Source organism: Chamaea fasciata, unplaced genomic scaffold, assembly GCF_029207755.1.
Source record: "Chamaea fasciata isolate MVZ Bird 193981 ecotype frontalis unplaced genomic scaffold, bChaFas1.0.hap1 SCAF_70, whole genome shotgun sequence".
NCBI classification, from domain to species: Eukaryota; Metazoa; Chordata; class Aves; order Passeriformes; family Sylviidae; genus Chamaea; species Chamaea fasciata.
Window position 1 is genome coordinate 62,538 of NW_027094155.1, and position 19,875 is coordinate 82,412.

Sequence of the window (19,875 nt, forward strand, 5' to 3'; positions counted from 1 at the left end):
TCTCACTCCTGGTGCTGGTGCCGCTTCTGCTGCTGATTTTGGTCTGGGTCCAGCTCCCGGAGATTTTAGGCGGGTTTGGGTAATTTTAGGCCAAACTGGGCAGGTTTAGGGTGGGGTTTTGAGCCTTTTAGTGTGGATTTTTGGCCCCTTTGTCTGATTTTAGGCAAAATCTGGTGGGGTTTAGTCCCATTTGAGTGATTTTAAGATAAACTGGGCAGTTTTAGGGTGGATTTCTGATCCCTTTGAATGGTTTTTAGGCCCATTTCGGTGGGGTTTAGTCCCATTTGGGTGAATTTAGTTGAAATCTGTTAGGTTTTAGGGTGGACTTCAGGTACATTTTGTTGATTTTAGGCCACACCCGGTATTTTCAGGGAGGATCTCACAGCCTTTTAGGAGATTTGAGGGGATTCTTGGCCATTTTGTGTGGGTTTGAAACCACGTTTGGCAATTTTAGGCCGCATTGGCTGGTTTTAGACCCCTTTGGATGATTTTATCCCCAAGTGGCTGATTTCAGGCCAAACCCTGTGGCTGTAGGTTGGCTTTTAGTGCCCTTTGGGTGATTTTAGGCCACTTTGTGGGGATTGCAGGCCTCTTAGGGTGATTTGAGGCCAAACCTGATCGGTGTAAGGGTGGATTTTAGGCTTCTTTAGACAATTTCAGGCCCGTTTGAATGCTTTTCGTTCGAACCGGGCCTTTTTAGGACCGCGCGTCCCCTCGGCCACGCCCATTGCCCTCACGATTCCCGCCCTGTCCCTGACCCCGCCCCTTTCCCCTCCCAGTTCCCGCCCTTTCCTTGGCCCCGCCCCTTTCCTCCTCCCAGTTCCCGCCCTTTCCTTGGCCCCGCCCTCCCAGGCCGGGCCCGGGCCCGGGGGAGGAGGAGGAGGGAGGGAGGAAGAGGCGCAGCGGCAGCAGGAGCGGGAGGAGAAGACGAGCGGAGGGAGCGGCGGCTCCAGCGCTCCCTGAACTGGCGGCACCGCCGGGATCATCGCCCCCCATCCCGCAGGTGCCCGGGGAGGGGGAGCTCGCCCCAAATATCCCGGGGGGTCCCTGGGTTTGGGGTTTGTTGGGGGGATGTTTGGAGCTCGCGGGGATCCAAAGCCGAGCAGCAGATGCCCCTCGGGGGGACATCGGGGGCTCCCCGGGAGGTGTTTTTGGGGGGTCCCGGTGTCGGCAGAGCCGGGGCGGGGGAACACCGGGTTTGGGGAGCCCGGGAGAGCCGCCGCTTCCCTGAGCGGGAGTCCAGAGAGAGGAGAGCCCCGAACCGCAAAGCGGGGACCCCGAGAGGCGGGGGAACGCCTGGGATTGCCGGGACCCCGTTAGGGGCTGGAGGGGCGGGATGGGCGGGAAGAGGGTTCGGGAGTCGCGGTGCTGGAAGTGGCTGCTCCCAGTGTAAGCCCGGTCACTCCCAGTATCCGTAGGTGGGGAGACAGAAGAGGGGGGAGCTTTTCGGGTTCCTGGGACTCGCCGCAGCCCGGGGAGGGCGGGCACCGAGCAGACGGGGGATCTCCTTCCCCTTCCCTGTGACACGGAGGCAAATCCCATCCTGTCCTTGTCCTTCCTCCCCCAGACAGGGAGCCGAGCATGGAGAGCAGGGAGGACAAATCCCCGCGGCAGAAGCTCGTGGCAGAGGCCGTTTTGAGCGGCTCCACGGCACAGGAATGCAACGGGGAGGAAAAGGGCCGGAGATCCCTGAGGAGGAGGGGCTGCAAACGCAGCTGGCGAGGATGTGAGGAGGAAAGAGCCAGGCCGGGCCGGGAAGGCGGCCGGAGATGGAGCCAGAGCTCAGAGCTGGTGGTCCATGAGCAGCTTCGTGATGGGGAGAAGCCCCACAAGTGCTCCGAGTGTGGGAAGAGCTTCAGCCAGGCCAACAGCCTGATCTGCCACCAAAGGATTCACACAGGTGAACGGTCCTACGAGTGTGGGGAATGTGGGATGAGCTTCAGCCAGAGAATCAACCTGATCCAGCACCAGAACATCCACACTGGGGAAAGGCCGTACAAGTGTGGGGAGTGTGGGAAGGGCTTCAGGTACAGAGCCAACCTGAACTTCCACCAAAGGATCCACACTGGGGAGAAGCCCTACGAGTGTGGGGAATGTGGGATGAGCTTCAGCCAGAGGTCCAGCCTACTCCGCCACCAGATGTTCCACACAGGGGAACGACCCTACGAGTGTGGGGAATGTGGGAAGAGCTTCACAGAGAGAGCCACCCTGATTGAGCATCAGAACATCCACACTGGGGAAAGGCCGTACACGTGTGGGGAATGTGGGAAGGGCTTCAGGCAGAGAGCCAGCCTGAGGCTACAGCAAAAGATCCACACTGGGGAGAGGCCCTATAAGTGTAGGGAATGTGGGAAGAGTTTCATCCAGAGTTCAAGTCTGATCAGCCACCAAAGCATCCACACCGGAGAGAGACCCTATGAGTGTGGGGAATGTGGGAAGAGCTTCAGTCTGAGGTCCAGGCTGATCTTTCACCATAGAATCCACACTGGGGAAAGGCCCTACAAGTGTGGGGAATGTGGGATGAGCTTCAGCCGGAGCTCCCACCTGATCCTCCACCAAAGGACCCACACCGGGGAACGGCCCTACGAGTGTGGGGAATGTGGGAAGAGCTTCAGCCAGAAAATCAACCTGATCCAGCACAAGAACATCCACACTGGGGAAAGGCCGTACAAGTGTGGGGAATGTGGGAAGGGCTTCAGCCACAGAGCCAGCCTGAGCTTGCACCAAAAGATCCACACTGGGGAGAGGCCCTACGAGGGTTCCCAGTGTGGGAAGGGGTTTCGGGTCAGCAGCAAGCTCCTTGAACACCAGCAGACACACACAGAGGAGAGGCCCTTCCGCTGCCCCGACTGCGGGAAGGGCTTCAGGCACAACTCCAACCTCATCATCCACCGGCGCATCCACACTGGGGAGAGGCCCCAAGAGTGTCTCCAGTGTGGGAAGAGCTTCTCACAGAGCTCAGCCTTGACCCAACACCAACAAAGGCACCATCAGGAAAGCCCTGCCAGTGCCCCCAGTGCAGAAAGAGCTTCGAGCTCGGCTCCAGCTCCAGCCCCCACTGGAGGAGCCACACTGGGCAGAGCCCCGGTGACCCACATTCCCTGTGTTCCGTGTTGGGAAGTCACCTTGCCGATTATCCTTTTGATTAGACCTTAATTATTTTCTCTTCTCCCTCTCTTTGTACTGCAAAAGCCAAGAGAGACTGTAGCCCTGCTTTCGTGCCTGAGATCTTTTGGCTTTGTGAAATTCTTTTCTCAGGGAATTTTCTGTAAACAAGAGGAGTGTTTTTCTAAAAACTGTAGCATTGTTTTTCATTCCTTTTCCTAGGAGGGACTTCTTGATGTCCCTCTACTCTGACCAATGTGATTGACGAGGTTTGTCTTTTTGTCACCGATCAGATTGGTCTGTGTAAAATACTAAGGGAGACACATTCCGAAAAACTAAAGGAGTCATTTTCAGCCTTGGGAAGCTCCGAGTCTCCCAGCTCGGTCCCGCCCAGTCCCGCTCGGGGACGCGGCCAAAACTCCCCGGAGCGAGCGCGGCGGTCCCGGAGCGATCCCGGAGCGATTCCGGGTCCGATCCCCGTCCCGGTTTCGGGCTCGGTCTCAGTCTCGGTTTCGGATCAGCGCCAGTCTCGGAGCTGGTTCCGGTGCCGGTCTCGGTCTGTCCCGGAGCGCTGCCGGTCTCGGTTCTGGCCGCGGTCCTGGAGCCTTCCCGGGGCCGGTTCCGGAGCGCTCCTGGTGCCGGTCGCATTGTCGGTCGTGGTCTCAGTCTTGGTCCCGGTACCAGTTCTGGTGCCGGTTTTGGTCTCGGTGTCGGTCCCAGTGCCGGTGCCTGTGCGGGGCCGGTCTCAGTTGCGGTGACGGTCTCAGTGTTGGTGTTGCTGCGGGTTCCGGTGCTGATCTTGTCTCGGTCCCGGTCCCGGTCCCGGAGGTTTTTGGCCCATTTGGATGATTTGAAGCTAAACCTGGTGGATTTACGGTGGATTTTCGGCACAACTGGCGATTTTAAGCGAACCCGGGCGGTTTTAGGACCGCGCGTCCCCTTGGCCCCGCCCCTTTCCCCTCCCAGTTCCCGCCCTTTCCTTGGCCCCGCCCTCCCAGGCCGGGCCCGGGCCCGGGGGAGGAGGAGGAGGGAGGGAGGAAGAGGCGCCGCGGCAGCAGGAGCGGGAGGAGAAGACGAGCGGAGGGAGCGGCGGCTCCAGCGCTCCCTGAACTGGCGGCACCGCCGGGATCATCGCCCCCATCCCGCAGGTGCCCGGGGAGGGGGAGCTCGCCCCAAATATCCCGGGGGGTCCCTGGGTTTGGGGTTTGTTGGGGGGATGTTTGGAGCTCGCGGGGATCCAAAGCCGAGCAGCAGATGCCCCTCGGGGGGACATCGGGGGCTCCCCGGGAGGTGTTTTTGGGGTGTCCCGGTGCCGGCAGTGGCTGCTCCCAGTATGAGCCCGGTCAGTCCCAGTATGAGCCCAGTCTGTGAAAAACAAGGTTCACTTTCTATGTAAATTTTCAGAAACAGGTTTAATAGAAAATGAGTCAGTTAGGAGATAAAAAAAAAAGCTAAGTACGTTTGGCCGGTTGACTTGGCATTTAGCCAAGTCCACACTCTGCTGTATCAGAGTCATTCTTTAAATGCCATTGCCATTGTATCAACCTGTTGAATGTTCATATTTTTCCATAAACTAGTTTCCATATTCCGGGAACTGTTTTGCATGGTCCCTCCTTGGGTCCGCTGTTTTAGGGCATGCGTGTTTCTTGGCTGTGTCTTCCTTATCACCTCCAGGTTGAGCCTTGGTCCGTACTTTCTTCAGATGGTAGATGCTGATAGTTGGTATCTCAATAGCAGAGTCTCCTTTACATGTTCACTAGATGTTATCCCGACCAAACAGACAGTTTAAGCATACTATATCATCTAGTACCTCTATGCCTAATTTTCTTTACTAATAGCAGAACTAAAAAACCTTATATCATTACACAATATTCTTAACCATATAGAACACATCTTGCAAAAAGCCAAGTTTATGATATGCATTTATAACACTGGTCAGTCCCAGTATGAGCCCAGTCAGTCCCAGTATGAGCCCAGTCACTCCCAGTATCCGTAGGTGGGGAGACAGAAGAGGGGGGAGCTTTTTGGGTTCCTGGGACTCGCCGCAGCCCGGGGAGGGCGGGCACCGAGCAGACGGGGGATCTCCTTCCCCTTCCCTGTGACACGGAGGCAAATCCCATCCTGTCCTTGTCCTTCCTCCCCCAGACAGGGAGCCGAGCATGGAGAGCAGGGAGGACAAATCCCCGCGGCAGAAGCTCGTGGCAGAGGCCGTTTTGAGCGGCTCCACGGCGCAGGAATGCAACGGAGAGGAAAAGGGCCGGAGATCCCTGAGGAGGAGGGGCTGCAAACGCAGCTGGCGAGGATGTGAGGAGGAAAGAGCCAGGCCGGGCTGGGAAGGCGGCCAGAGATGGAGCCAAAGCTCAGAGCTGGTGGTCCATGAGCAGCTTCGTGATGGGGAGAAGCCCCACAAGTGCTCCGAGTGTGGGAAGAGCTTCCGCTGGCAGAGCGACCTGCTCCGCCACCAGAGGACCCACACTGGGGAGAGACCCTACGAGTGTGGGGAGTGTGGGAAGAGCTTCAGCCGACGGTGCCACCTGATCTGCCACCAGAGGATCCACACCGGAGAAAAGCCGTATGAGTGTGGGGAATGTGGGAAGAGCTTCAGCCATAAATCCCACCTGATCCGTCACCAGATGACCCACAGTGGGGAGAGGCCCTACGAGTGTGATCAATGCAGGAAGAGGTTTCAGACCAGCACTTATCTCCTCGTGCACCAGAGCACGCACACGGAGGAGAGGCCCTTCCATTGCCCTGACTGCAGGAAGGGCTTCAAGCGGAGCTCACACCTCATCCAGCACCAGAAGATCCACACCAGGGAACGACTCGATGAGAGCGAGGAATGTGCGAAGAGCTTCAGCGTGAGGTCCAACCGGATCCATCACCAGAGGACCCACCCCGGGGAACGACCCTATGAGTGTGGGGAGTGCGGGAAGAGCTTTAGCTGGCGGTGCCGTCTGATCAGCCACCAGAGGATCCACACAGGAGAACGGCCCTACGAATGTGGGGAATGTGGGAAGAGCTTCAGCCAGAGAATCCACCTGATCCAGCACCAGAACATCCACACTGGGGAAAGGCCGTACAAGTGTGGGGAGTGCGGGAAGGGCTTCAGGCAGAGCGGCAGCCTGAGGTTCCACCAGAGGATCCACACTGGGGAGAGGCCCTACAAGTGTTGCCAGTGCGGGAAGGGGTTTGTGACCAGCACCCTGCTGCTTGAACATCAGCAGACACATGCAGAGGAGAGGCCCTTCCACTGCCCCGACTGCAGGAAGGGCTTCAAGCGGAGCTCACACCTCATCCAGCACCAGAAGATCCACACCAGGGAACGACTCAATGAGAGTGAGAAATGTGGGAAGAGCTTCAGCATGGGGTCCAACCGGATCCATCACCAGATGACCCACACTGGGGAACGAACCTTTGAGTGTGGGGAATGTGGGAAGAGCTTTAGCTGGCGGTGCCGCCTGATCAGCCACCAGAGGATCCACACAGGAGAAAGGCCCTACGAATGTGGGGAATGTGGGAAGAGCTTTAGGCACACACCCAACCTGATTATCCACCAGAGGATCCACACTGGGGAGAGGCCCTACAAGTGTTCCCAGTGTGGGAAGGGGTTTGTGACCAGCACCCTGCTCCTTGAACACCAGCAGACACACACAGAGGAGAGGCCCTTCCGCTGCCCCGACTGCGGGAAGGGCTTCAGGCACAACCCCAACCTCATCATCCACCGGTGCATCCACACCAGGGAGGGCCCCAAGAGTGTCCCCAGTGTGGGAAGAGCTTCTCACAGAGCTCAGCCTTGACCCAACACCAACAAAGGCACCGTCAGGAAAGCCCTGCCAGTGCCCCCAGTGCAGAAAGAGCTTCGAGCTCGGCTCCAGCTCCAGCCCCCACTGGAGGAGCCACACTGGGCAGAGCCCCGGTGACCCACATTCCCTGTGTTCCGTGTTGGGAAGTCACCTTGCCGATTATCCTTTTGATTAGACCTTAATTATTTTCTCTTCTCCCTCTCTTTATACTGCAAAAGCCAAGAGAGACTGTAGCCCTGCTTTCGTGCCTGAGATCTTTTGGCTTTGTGAAATTCTTTTCTCAGGGAATTTTCTGTAAACAAGAGGAGTGTTTTTCTAAAAACTGTAGCATTGTTTTTCATTCCTTTTCCTAGGAGGGACTTCTTGATGTCCCTCTGCTCTGACCAATGTGATTGACGAGGTTTGTCTTTTTGTCACCGATCAGATTGGTCTGTGTAAAATACTAAGGGAGACACATTCGAAAAACTAAAGGAGTCATTTTCAGCCTTCTGAAGATCAGAATCTGTGTTGTTGTGGTGTAAGACAGCATCGATTTTAGAGACTGGCACTGTGCAGACTGGGATTGTGCAGACTGGGATCACATGGACTGGGATTTCACAGGCTGGACCATCTGGATCAGAACCATGGAGGCTGGGATCATACGAACTGGGATCACATGGACTGGGATGGCTGCATCGGAACGATGCGAAGCGAGGCGGTCCCGCCCGGCCCCGGGGAACCGCCCAGTCCCTCCCAGTCCCTCCCAGTCCCGCTCGGGGACGCGGCCAAAACTCCCCGGAGCGAGCGCGGCGGTCCCGTAGCGATCCCGGAGCCATTCCGGGTCCGATCCACGTCCCGGTTTCGGGCTCGGTCTCAGTCTCGGTCTCGGATCAGCGCCAGTCTCGGAGCTGGTTCCGGTGCCGGTCTCGGTCTGTCCCGGAGCGCTGCCGGTCTCGGTTCTGGCCGCGGTCCTGGAGCCTTCCCGGGGCCGGTTCCGAAGCGCTCCTGGTGCCGGTCGCAGTGTCGGTCGTGGTCTCAGTCTTGCTCCCGGTACCAGTTCTGGTGCCGGTTTCGGTGTCGGTCCCAGTGCCGGTGCCTGTGCGGGGCCGGTCTCAGTTGCGGTGACGGTCTCAGCCTTGGTGTTGCTGCGGGTTCCGGTGCTGATCTTGTCCCGTTCCCGGAGATTTTTGGCCCATTTGGATGATTTGAACCTAAACCTGGTGGATTTACGGTGGATTTTCGGCACAATTGGCAATTTTAAGCGAATCCGGGCGGTTTTAGGACCGCGCGTCCCCTTGGCCCCGCCCCTTTCCCCTCCCAGTTCCCGCCCTTTCCTTGGCCCCGCCCTCCCAGGCCGGGCCCGGGCCCGGGGGAGGAGGAGGAGGGAGGGAGGAAGAGGCGCAGCGGCAGCAGGAGCGGGAGGAGAAGACGAGCGGAGGGAGCGGCGGCTCCAGCGCTCCCTGAACTGGCGGCACCGCCGGGATCATCGCCCCCATCCCGCAGGTGGCCGGGGAGGGGGAGCTCGCCCCAAATATCCCGGGGGGGTCCCTGGGTTTGGGGATATTTTTGTGGGCGGATGTTGGGATCGGGATTGTGTGGGGCTGGGTGGGTGGGATGTGGTTTGAGAGTAAATCACACTTGGAGAGTTCTTGGTCACATGGACTGGGATTTTACAGACTGGGATCACATGGACTGGGATTTCACAGGCTGGACCATCTGGATCAGAACCATAGAGACTGGGATCATCTGGAGCGGGGTGGCCGCCTCGGAACGATGCGAACCGAGGCGGTCCCGCCCGGCCCAGGGCAACCTCCCCGTCCCTCCCAGTCCCGCCCGGGGGCGCGGCCAAAACTCCCCGCAGCGAACGCGGCGGTCCCGGAGCGATCCTGGAGCCGATCCCGGAGCGATTCCGGGTCCGATCCCGGTCCCTGTTTCGGCCTCGGTCTCAGTCTCGGTCCCGGAGCGCTCCCGGTGCTGATTCCGGTCGCGGTGCCGATCTCGATCCCGGAGCGGTGCCAGTCTCGGTGCCAGTGCCGGTTCCAGTTTCGGTCCTGGTCTCAGTCTCGGTGTCGGAGCGGTGCCAGTGCCGTTTTTGGTCCCGGAGTGCTCCCAGTGCCAATCCCACTCTTGGTCCCGGAGCGGTGCCAGTCTCGGTGCTGGTTCCGGTGCCGGTCTCGGTCTCGATCCCGGAGCGCTCCCGGTCTGGGTTCTGGCCGCAGTCCTGGAGCAGTCCTGGTGCCGGTGCCGGTTCCGAAGCGCTCCCGGCGCCGGTCGCAGTGTCGGTGTCGGTCTCAGTCTTGGTTCCGGTCCCAGTTGTGGTGCCGGTTTCGGTGTCGGTCCCACAGTGCGGGTCCCGGAGCGGTGCCGGTCTCGGTTCTGGTGTCGGTCTCGGTCTCGGTGCCGTTTCTGGTGCTGGTCTCGGTCTCGGTGCCGGAGATTTTAGGGTCTTTTGGGTGATTTTAAGCCAAACCGGGCCCTTTTAGGACCGCGCATTCCCTTGACCCCGCCCATTTCCCCTCAGAATTCCCGCCGTTTCCTGGACCCCGCCCCTTTCCCCTCCCAGTTCCCGCCCTTTCTCTGACCCCGCCTCGTTCCCTTCGTTCCCTGCCCTTTCATTGGCCACGCCTCTTTTCCCTTGGGCCCCGCCTATCTGCTGGCGCGTTCCCTCGAGCGCATGCGCAGATGACCCAGAAGTGGCTTCCCCGGGCGCCGCCATCTTTGTTCCCGGTCCCTGAAGCCGGCTCCGGCGTGTCTGAGACCTACGGTGGGGCAATGGGGGATCTATAGGGGATCTCTAGGGGATCTATAGGGGTCTGAGAGGACCTGGAAGTCTCCTTAGAGGATTTTATGGGGGATCTGCAGGAGATTTGGGGCGGTCTGTAGGGGCTTTAGGGCGGTCTGGGGATCCCTAAAGGGGGCTGGGCGGGTCTAGGGGCTCTATCGGGGTCTGGGGGCTCTGTAGAGGGTCCAGCGGGGTCCGTAAAGGGGTCCGGGCGTCCCTAAATGGGGTCTGGGTGTCTGTGGAGGATTTGGGGGGTTTCTGTGGCGTTTTGGGGGCTTGGGGGGTCTGTAGGGGATCTCTAGGGGTGAGCGGGAGCCTGTAGCGTGTCCGGAGAGGTCTGGGGGTGTCTGTGGGTCCCTGTGGGGGATTTGGGGGGCCTGGGGGGGTCTGGAGGTCCCCAGGGGGGTCTGAGGGGATATATAGGGGCTCGATAGAGGGTCCGGGGGCGCCTGGGGGACCCTATAGGGGATCTGGGGTTCTCTGCATGGGATGTAAGGGAGTCTGGGGGAGTCTTGGCATCTCTATAGTGGAGTTTTGGGGCCCATAAAGGAAACTTTTGTGAATTTTTGGCTCTATACAGCTAATTCTTGGAAATTTGGGGTCCAAATTGGGCAATTTGGGGTGTTCTATTGAATTATTAAAAAAAATAGGAATATCGCCCTAATGCCGATATCCAACAATGACGGACAAAAGACTCTCCAGCAGTTTAGAGTTAGAAAGTGTATGTTTAATTACGACGCCGGGCAGCGTGCGGGATAGCTCCCGAACACGCGCGCTCACAGAAGATCACAGGGTCTTTTTATGTACAGAAGGATTGAATACCCAAAACACAAATGTATATTCATGACTTTAGTACCTCCCATTCCCCGCTTCCTATGGTAATTAGCCAAAAGCTATTAAGCATGCGTGGTTTGTTCTTTGAAATGGGTCGGTGGTCTTTTTTATGGGGCGGGGTCTCAAAATGATGAAGTAAGTGAGTCTTCTTCGCTTTGACTTTTTAACCTTTTAGCGTTGCGTGACGACTGAATCCTGTTTTCCCAGGAGTATTTGATTTCTGAATTCATTGTCCTTCTTGAAGCCTATTGATTAGTCAGAATACACAAACATAAGTTGACAGGCCCCATGATTTATCAGTTCCTTAAATCCGGCTTCTGCTTATCAAAAGGGAAGTCTATCTGTCTTACTTCAGCAATATCCAGTTAAAGTCTGTAATTCTTCAAAATTAATGTTTCAATCCCCTTGGTCCCTGCTCCCTCGTGGCCATGGCAAGAGCGGGCTGGGCTGGCCCTGGCAGGGGGCTCTCCTCGGGTCCCTGCTGATCAGGGCTATGGCCCCGTGTTCCTCTGTCTTGCAGCCCTTGAAGACACGGCAGATGACAGCAGCCCTGCCATCAGAAACCTGGCCATTGAAACAGCCTTGGTCCTCCGGGCAGTCCAGAGAGCTCCGTACTCCATCCTGCGGAAGCTGCGAGATCAGCTCCGCAGGGCACGGAAGACACGGCCTCGACTGTCGGGCCTGGGCTGGCTGCGCTGCTGGAGCTCTGCGGAGAGCTGATCTGGGACACTCTGCCTGCTGGGGCCAACTGAGCCAGCGGGGATTTTCTTCTTCTACAGGATTCTTCTTTTCTTCTTTTTTTTCTTCAGTATATAAATATAGGATATGTGTTACAATACACAGACTCCCAGGATTTTTCTTTTGCTGCCCTGGGTGCACAGGGGAAGAGGGGGAAAAGGGTGCTTTGTGCTCAGCAAGCTGCCCAGGCGTGCAGCCTTGCAGGGAAAATGGCCAGAAGCCCCTCGGCCCTCGGTGGTCCTGCGGAAGCCTTTGCACTGCCGAGAGAGCGCGTGGGCGGGGGCCGGAGCTGTGGGCATCCCTGCGAGGCCGGAGCCTGGAGATGGCCACAAGCCCTGTGCCAGCCAGGAACCGCCGTCTGTGTCCTCCTGCCCGTGTGCTGCTGGCCGGATTGCTGAGGGCTCCGCGGTGCCTCTTGATCGGGCTCCTCTGGAGCTGCTGTGGGGCTGCGCCTCTGCTGCCGGGCAGGCTGGCCGGGCTGGGGGAGACTCTGAGGGGCTGGGCTGGTGGGAAGCCCTGAGGAATTGGGTGTCAGAGGCCACATACAGCCCCTGGGGAGCTGCCATGTTCCTGCCAGCCGGCTGCTCTGGCGCTCCCCCAAAGTACCTGCGGAGTGAGTGCAGGGAAAGGTGTAACCTTGCGCTCAGGGCCCTTCTCGAGCTCACTGAGGATCCCTCCCTCAATGGTGACAAGGGGGCAGTGGCTGGAGCTGAGCTGGGGAATGCAGTCGCTTGGGCTTGGCTGGGCTTCGAGAGCTCAGGCAGCTGCTCCCAGCTCTCCTGCCTCCTGGTTCGGCTGCCCGAGTACCTCGGGACAGGCCTTTGGCCTCTGGGCCCTGTTGGCACCAGGGCGGCGTTTCACAACTTGTGTTCCTCACAGGCCAAAAAAGTGTGGCCCCTGACTGAACATTTTGTGGAGCTCCTGCGGGACACAGATGAACAGTCAGTCAGGATGACGGCCGTGATGCTCAGCTTTGCAGTTTTGGTCAAGGACATGCTGAGACCCAGCCCTGTCGCCCTGCAGCTGGTTGCGGTGCTCCTGCCACTCTCTGACCATGCAAGGCTCTGTGCCCCCAGCCACGGCCACTGTGTGCCCACCAAACACTTGGTGCCATGTGGGTTTGCAGGCTCACGCCCAGCTGAGCCCCGAGCAGCTGATGCTGAGGTCTTTTTTTCTTCCTTTCATAGAGGATAACGGCCAGGTGCAGCTGCTGTCCACACTGCTCTTCTGAAAATTGGTGACTGTTTGCAGGGCCCCTGGGAGGGAATATTGGGGTTCCTGGCAGCAGGATCCTTGTGCAGCTTCAGGCTGGGGTGGGCAGCACTTCCATCTGCAGCTTCCATGTGCTGCTCCGGCAGCTGCTGCTGCTGCTGGGGACCCTGAGGGAAGAGGCCACGGGAGGGATGGAAATGCTGCACGGACAGCAGCAGCCAGGGCCAGGAATGAGCTTTGCCTTCCTGGCTGCTGAAATGAGGCTCCTTTAGTGCAAGAGGAGGCAAAGGCAAAATCAATTTCAACAATTCAAGGGAAACTGTGGAAAATTGGAAGCCTCTCAAAATGTCACACATTCATCTGGGAGCTCTTCAGCGTTGTTTCTTGTAAAAAGCCTTTCCCGTTTTCCCTTGGCTCTGAGATTCTGGGAGCCACCGCTGGGCTTCAGAGTTCAACTGATTTTTATTTTCCAGGTTTTTAAACAGAGCTCTGAATTGGGCATCTCTTGCCACTTTTTCTGCTCAGAACCTTGAGAAAGGTTCTCTGCTCCTGTGAGCCACATCTTGAAGGGTGGTTGGCAACCATGGAATGCTCTGGGAAAGCACTTGATTGACTTCAGGGCCAGGCTGGAGAGCTCAGCCTGAGGAAAGAACTGTTCCAGATGCCTCTGTCCATGTCCAGCTCCTCACAGCTGAGTCCCTGAACACACTGGGTGGTTTATAGGGATTGATTTTCCCCTCCTGTTCACTTGGAGGTGATTTTGCCATCCTTTAGAGGAACATCTGACCAGCCCCTGCCCCCATTCCATTTTATTCTCTCCACTTTGAAGCTGGACCGCTGGGTTTGACATGTAAATTGGTAGTGTCTCCCCGTTCTTCCCTCCAGCCCTCCATTGTGACTTGTATTAAACACTGCAAATGGCCTCATTTGTCTGGTGGGGAAGATGTGAGGTGGAGAAAGTTAACAGCATTTGTTTTCATGAACCTTGTGCTAGTAAAGAAAAATGAGGTTTGTCATTTTGGTGTGGTGCTGAGTGTTGGGATTTGGGAGTTTATTTCTTGCTATTGTTCTTATTATTTATTAGTGTTACTTTTCACTGGTCAGATTTTTAAATCTTAGACACGATTAACCAAGGCTGGATGTAAGTCATTAGGAAAATTCCCTTGCATTTTCCACTGGGATTAAACGGTTCAGTCGACTCCAAGTTGCCAGTGGATTCTAAAGATGGGAAACCCTGTTAGTGGTGGGTTTGGTGTGGTTTGGAGCTGGGGAAGGCTCTCATCCCCTCCCGGAGGTGCCCCAAGCCCGCTCTGCTGCCACGTCTGCACTCGCGGCCCCTCACGGCTGCCCTGCCCTGGGGACACGGTGGGACCCCGCTGCTGCCGGGGCTGAGGCTCCTCACGGCCCCTCAAACCCCTCCTGGCTACACAGAACCTCTCCTGGCCCCCGACAGCCCTTCATGGCCCTTCATTGCCCCTCCCGGCCCCTCAGGGCCCCTCCCGGCCCCAGGCGTGGAGCTCCTCCCGAAGGAGAAGGGGCCGGGCCCTGCTGGTTCTCCTTTTATTTCGGTCGTTTCGCAGCCGTGAGGAAAGAAAGGCTGAAATGGAGCCTTTGCCCCGCGGTTCCCTCCGGGTCAACTGCGGCCGAAGCTCCGTGCCGGCGCTGGCCCCAGCACCAGCATCCCCGCAGCCCCGCCGGCCTTTGCTGTCCCCCCGTGTCCATTCCCTGTCCCCGAGGCCCGCCCGGCTCTGGCAGCAGCAGGAGCCGCAGCGCAGCGGGCGCCGGCCCGGCCCGGCCGGGGCTCCCGGGCAGGAGCAGCAGCAGCGCCGGCCCCTTCCCACCTGCTCCTGCCTCGCCTTCCAAGGCCTTTGTCCGGCTCCACTGCGGCCTGGAGCAACGCTCACCCGCCAACAGCCCAGACTGCTCAGGGCCCGCCTGTGCTGCCCCGACCCAGCCTCCAGAGAAAGGAAGGGTCGGCTTCCAGCGCTGTTTTCAGCACTGTTTCACTCAGCCCGAGGTGACGGCAGGAGGCTGCTGCTGCCTTTGCCTTGGCAATTGGAGATCGCGGCGGCTGCTGCACCCCTCTGGCTGCCGACTGGATTTTATCAGGACAACTGCAATTGCCTTTTTCCATCCTTGCTACCCGCTGTGCTTTTGTGACAGTGAACTCAGTCTTTCTGTTGCAGGCACCGTGCAAAGAAGAGATTGAAATGCTCCCAAGTCCCCGGGCACTAAGTCGAGGGGAATTAAAGCCACACAGGCCACATTTACAGCGCTCCAACACAGCCCTGCTGCTGGTGCTGCTGAAATAGAATCAACTTAGAGAGGCCATCACAAAAATTGCCGCTGGGGTGTCAAACACAATGAAAAAATGCACCCGGAGAAAGAAAAACCAGAACTTCTTGACTCACTTCATTGCTTCCTGCGAGCAGCAGAAAAGGGAGATGCCCAGAGGTATTTCCAGCTGCTGCTGATCCCAGCTGGAGCTCTCTGCAGAGTCCCAGCAGGAACCTGAGCCCAGCCCGGGGAGCTCACACAGTGTCAGGGAGATTCTGTCTCTGGATTCAGTCAAGGTTGCATTCCCCAACAAGTGCTGGTGCCACCTCCTGTTTTCTTGGATTAAAACAGTAACAAGGAAAACCTTACCAATGGCACAACTCCCCAGCCCACAAGGAAAAAAAAAAGGACAAATCGTAAAGTTTACCAAACATTTGTCCTGCTTTGCTGCAAAAGTCGTGCTGCACTCAGTATGGAAATCCAGGAGAAGCTGCAGTTGGTGGCACATCTTGTGCCAGCAGCTCGACCTCGTTCTCCACCAAAGGTTCTTGAAAAGAGCAGCTGGGACTGTGGTGAAGGTTGCTGGAAAACTGCAACAGCTTTCCAGAAGTGGAATGAAAACGCAAGAAATAATCCAAGAGGTTTTCCTCTATTTATTTCTATGCTTCCCTTTTCCGTGTTGCACTACTTCTCCGTGCCATTAATTCCAAATGGATCTCACCTCTCAGATCGATGACTTAGTGAATTTTAGACCCTCGAAAATACCATGGGCCGTACACAGTTTGCCTTCCCCTGTTTTTGCTGCAAAGTAACGCTGGAGACATAAGCGTAGTGCTTGGGTCGGGCACGAATCCTACAACCAGGGAATGTGTCCTGACAGTGTCTGAGCCTCAGCAGGGACAATGCACAGCAGCGACCGAGGGAATTCCTCTGCCACGGCGCAGGAGTCAGGCCTCTGGATGTGGGCTCAGCACGGCCAAGTTGCCGTGTTTGGAGCGGCTCGGGGGCTGCCCCCGGGGAGCGCGGGGCTGGAGCGTGGAACGGACACGCGGACAAACGGCCCCAGGGCTCCAGTTGCAGCGGCGGCAGCGGCAGCAGCAGCGGCAGCAGCGAGTCTACGGCGTCTACGGCGTCTACGACCCCTCCCCGTCCCTCTCTTGTTTTTCCTCTCCCTCTCCCGCTGTCCCGCACTCTGCCTCGGTGTCCCGCAGCCTCTCCCGGTGTCCCTTTCCCGACCTCCCCGGCCCCTCTCGGCGTCCCCGTCCCGGCCTCTCCCTCTCCCCCCGCAGGGCTGGGCCATGCCCCGGGCCCGCCCCCGGCCCCGGGCGTCCCGCCGCGGTCTGGGCTCCGCCCGGCTCTGGCGGTGCTGGCTGTGGCGGTGCTGGGCGGGCATCAGTGCCTGGGGCCAGGGCGGCATCGCTGCGCTTTGGCTGCGCCTGTCCCGACCCCGACCCCGGCCCCGGCCCCGGCCCCGGCCCCGGCCCTGGCCCCGGCCCCGGCCCCGGCCCCGGCCCCGACCCCGGCCCCGATCCCGACCCCGGCCCCGACCCCGGCCCCGGCCCCGGCCCCGGCTCCTCCCGGGCCCCGCTAAGGACACACGCGGCGCGGCCGCTCCCGCCGCCTCCGCCGCGGCTTCCCCGGCCCGAGCTCCGCCGCTCGGCAGCGCAGCCGCCGGCCTCGAGCCGCCGGGGCCCGGGGCGGGTGGGGATGCCCGGCCCGGGGCGCTCGGGGGGCGCTCGGGGGCCGTGTCTGGCCCCGGGCCGAGCGCTGGGGGCCGCGTGTCGCCCGCAGGGGAGGCGCGGGAGGCCCTGCAGGACCGGTACCGGCTGCGTTCGCTGCTGGGGCGCGGAGGCTTCGGCAGCGTCTACTCGGGGACGCGGCTCTCGGACGGCGCCCCGGTGAGCGGCGGGGCTGGCGGCGGGCGGAGGAGGAGGAGGAGGGCGGAGGAGGAGGAGGAGAAGATCGGGGCGCGGCGGGGCAGGCGGCGAGCTGAGCCCGCTGCTGGCCTTTGCTCGCAGGTGGCCATCAAATGCGTGCCCCGGGCCCGCGTCCAGCACTGGGGCGAGCTGGTGAGTGAGCGGGGCCGGCGGGAGAAGCTGGGGCCCGGCAGGGGAAGAGCCGGCGGGAGCCCTGCAGGGAGAGCGGGCGTGGGCTGAGCGGGGGGCCCAGAGCATCCGGGGCTGGGTGAGGGGTTCCCGAGCCCTGGCACAGCCTCAGCCCCACTGACGGCATCGTGGTCCTTCGGCAGCCCAACGGCGCCCGTGCGCCCCTGGAAATCGTGCTGCTGGACAGGCTGTCCTCTGGATGTGGTGGCATCATTCAGCTGCTGGAGTGGCTTGAGCTCCCCAACAGCTTCCTGTTGGTGCTGGAGCGTCCGGAGCGGTGCCAGGACCTCTCGGGTTTCCTGGCGGAGCGGAGGTTCCTGCCGGAGGAGGAGGCGCGGGGGCTGTTCCGCCAGGTGCTGGAGGCCGTGCGGCACTGCACCAGCTGCGGGGTCCTGCACCGCGACATCAAGCCCGAGAACATCCTGCTCGACCTGGCCACCGGGCAGCTCAAACTGATCGACTTTGGCTGTGGTGCCTTCCTCCAAGACACAGCCTACAGGCAATTTGCAGGTGAGCCCTCTCAGGGGATGTTCCTGGGCATCTCACGGCCCAGCCTGGCTGTAGCACCGCGGCTTCCCCCTCTCGCTGCTAGGAGCGGCGTTATTTCTTGAGCCAAGTTGCTTTTGGGTGGGGGCGGGAGGGGGCCAGCCCCCACACGCCCAGGGATGCCGGGGCGAGGCTTTAGGAGTTGCAGCATCCCCTGATGAACTCCGTCTGTGTTCCATAGGAACCCTGCCCTACAGCCCACCAGAGTGGATCCACCACCAACGCTACCACGGCGAGGCAGCGACGATCTGGTCCCTGGGCCTCCTGCTGTACCACCTGGTCATGGGGAAGCACCCGTTCAGGAGGGGCCAGCAGTTCATCTGGGGGCGCATCTTGTTCCCACGATGGCTCTCTCAAGGTGGGTCCTCATCTCTGGGCACAGGGGAATCCCGGTGCTGGGAGACAGCAGCAGGCTGATGAGCACCCTGCTCTGGCAGCTGCTGAGGAGGTGGCACATGTCCTGCTCTCCTCCAAACAGAGAATCCATGGGGAAGTTTAGGCACAGCTCTGGACACACCCAGCATGGCCTGGGCACAGGAATGGAGGGGCAAAGCAGACGGGATCCTTCTCCAACTGACTACTGGTTTCTGGTTTCTCTCTTCAGAGTGCCAAAATGTTATCAGGAGGTGTTTGTCCATGCAACCCTTGGACAGGCCATCCTTAGAAGACCTCTTCAATGATCCTTGGCTGCAGGGTGTTCATCTGCCCTAGAAGATGGGAGAGGTCCATGTGCACAGTTTGATCCAAAGACCTGACAGGTAAGAGCTCCACACATCTCATGGCAATCAGTGCTAAAGAAAACCAGAGTGTTTTTGTCCTGCCTGTAGCTCTGAGCGGGGATGACCAGATGGGAACATCTGTGCTGGGGCGGAGCTGGAGACCTGGTGTAGCAAGCACTGGTGGCCACCATCCACCCTAGTTATGCTTGTCCTGGTTCGTTGGTGGCTGGGGCCCTGGGCAGAGCACTGGCAGCCTGGTCTGGCCCCCAGGGAAGGAGGAGCCCCTGGAGAAGCTGTATCAGGTGGGGCTGCTGCTGGAGACACCAAGGACAACCCCAAGGATGCCAAGCTCTTCCTCGACCTGGCCACCGGCAGCTGAAGACGATCGACTTGGATTCTGGCACCTTCTTCAGACACGCTCCCTGGGGCCCAATTTGCAGGTGAGTCCACAGCTGGGGGGATGCTCCCAGATGTGGGCATGGCACGGCCTGGCCGGGCACCAAAGGTTCCTCCCTTTGCTGGGGCAGACGCCACAGATTCTTCACTCGGCCGTCAAGCTGCCTTTTGGCTCTGCGCAGCTGCTGAGGGCTGGATGTGCCGTGGCTGGCTGCAGGCTGGGCACGTGTCCTGCCCTCCTGCTCTGCCCCCAAAGGCAGCAGTGATGGGCAGCTTTGGGCCCAGCTCTGAGCACGGCCAGCGTGGCCTGGGCACTGCGGGCGGCCGGGACGAGGGGACAGGAGCCTTCGGCTGACGGGCACTTTCTGGTTTCTCTCCTTCCAGCCGGGCTCTGCGGGTGCTGAGGCTGCTCTGGGCTCTGCCAGGGCTCTGCTGGGCTCAGCCCCAGGCACGGCTGGGCCGGCTCTGCCCTCACATTGCTCTGACAGCTTTGCATTAGACGAGCCCATTCTGAGCCCACCGAGTGAGCTTTCTGCTTTTGCAGGTGAGTGAGACTCTCCTGCAGGCCAGGAGATTGCAGTGAGGGATCCACATCCAATTGGCAAGAACCCAAGCACTCCACAGTTCCAGCTGAACGCCTGGATCTCCACAGGATGTTTTGTCTGCCCCGCTCTTCCTTCCTTTTTTGGCTGGAATCGTGCAACTGCCCTTTCTTCCTCCTCCAGAAGTGCCACAAGTGAGCAAAACCTGGCGAGTGGACGGCGTTCCTAAGGCAGTGCAGTCTGGAGCGGATGGATGAAGAATTGCCCTTCTGCACTTCCCAAGCAGAGCAAAAAGCTGTAAGTGGGACTTTGCGTCTTTAAGAAACCCCTGACAATTTCAAAGGGAATGTGCAGCTCATTCACAGGGTGAGAAGGAAGGTCGTCTTGTAAAGGATTTGGGGTTTGGCAAAGTTTAGATTCCCAGTCCTGCTTGGAGCTGGCAGGGCACAAAGCAATTTCCTATTGCTTCAATCACAATTTAAAATAATACTGGAAACAAACCACAAAATCTTTTTTAAAAGGCCGCTGAGGTCAGCAGGATGGATCCATGCCATCAGCACATTTATGGAGTAAATAACGGAGATCTCATTTGAAAAAGTTCAGTTATCTCTTTATCCAAAGCTATAAAGTATTTTTACTACGCTGCACTTGGGTTTTGTTTTTATCTTCCACTTTTTTTCTGTGTTGTTTTTAATTTTCTTTTTTTTTCTTTCCTTAATAGAAAACTTGTCCTAGGGAAGGATTGTCCTTTGCTGCTGGTTCCCGTGTGGAGCAGCTCCCCAGGCAGAGCCCGGCAGCTCCTGGCCCTGCAGGGCTGAGGCTTTTCCCCGTTGCTGG

General features: G+C 58.9%; 2 protein-coding genes across 2 annotated transcripts in view; both read left to right on the top strand.

The window, feature by feature from the left end:
* Window positions 1-2,025: 2,025 nt before the first annotated feature.
* The window catches only part of LOC136304308 (zinc finger protein 850-like), a gene marked incomplete at its 3' end in the record, with an annotated part of 300,788 nt that continues 282,938 nt past the window's right edge, over window positions 2,026-19,875 (top strand). The window contains exons 1-4 of the mRNA XM_066207944.1: window positions 2,026-2,777; window positions 5,537-5,788; window positions 6,041-6,403; window positions 6,572-6,858. Of these exons, the coding sequence (XP_066064041.1) occupies window positions 2,101-2,777; window positions 5,537-5,788; window positions 6,041-6,403; window positions 6,572-6,858 (1,579 nt within the window). The remainder of the gene's footprint in view (window positions 2,778-5,536; window positions 5,789-6,040; window positions 6,404-6,571; window positions 6,859-19,875) is intronic.
* LOC136304306 (serine/threonine-protein kinase pim-1-like) lies at window positions 15,203-18,092 on the top strand. Its single transcript, XM_066207942.1, has 6 exons — window positions 15,203-15,302; window positions 16,522-16,628; window positions 16,749-16,799; window positions 16,979-17,345; window positions 17,563-17,739; window positions 17,986-18,092. Exons 1-6 carry the CDS (start codon window positions 15,203-15,205, stop codon window positions 18,090-18,092), a joined length of 909 nt encoding a protein of 302 aa, XP_066064039.1.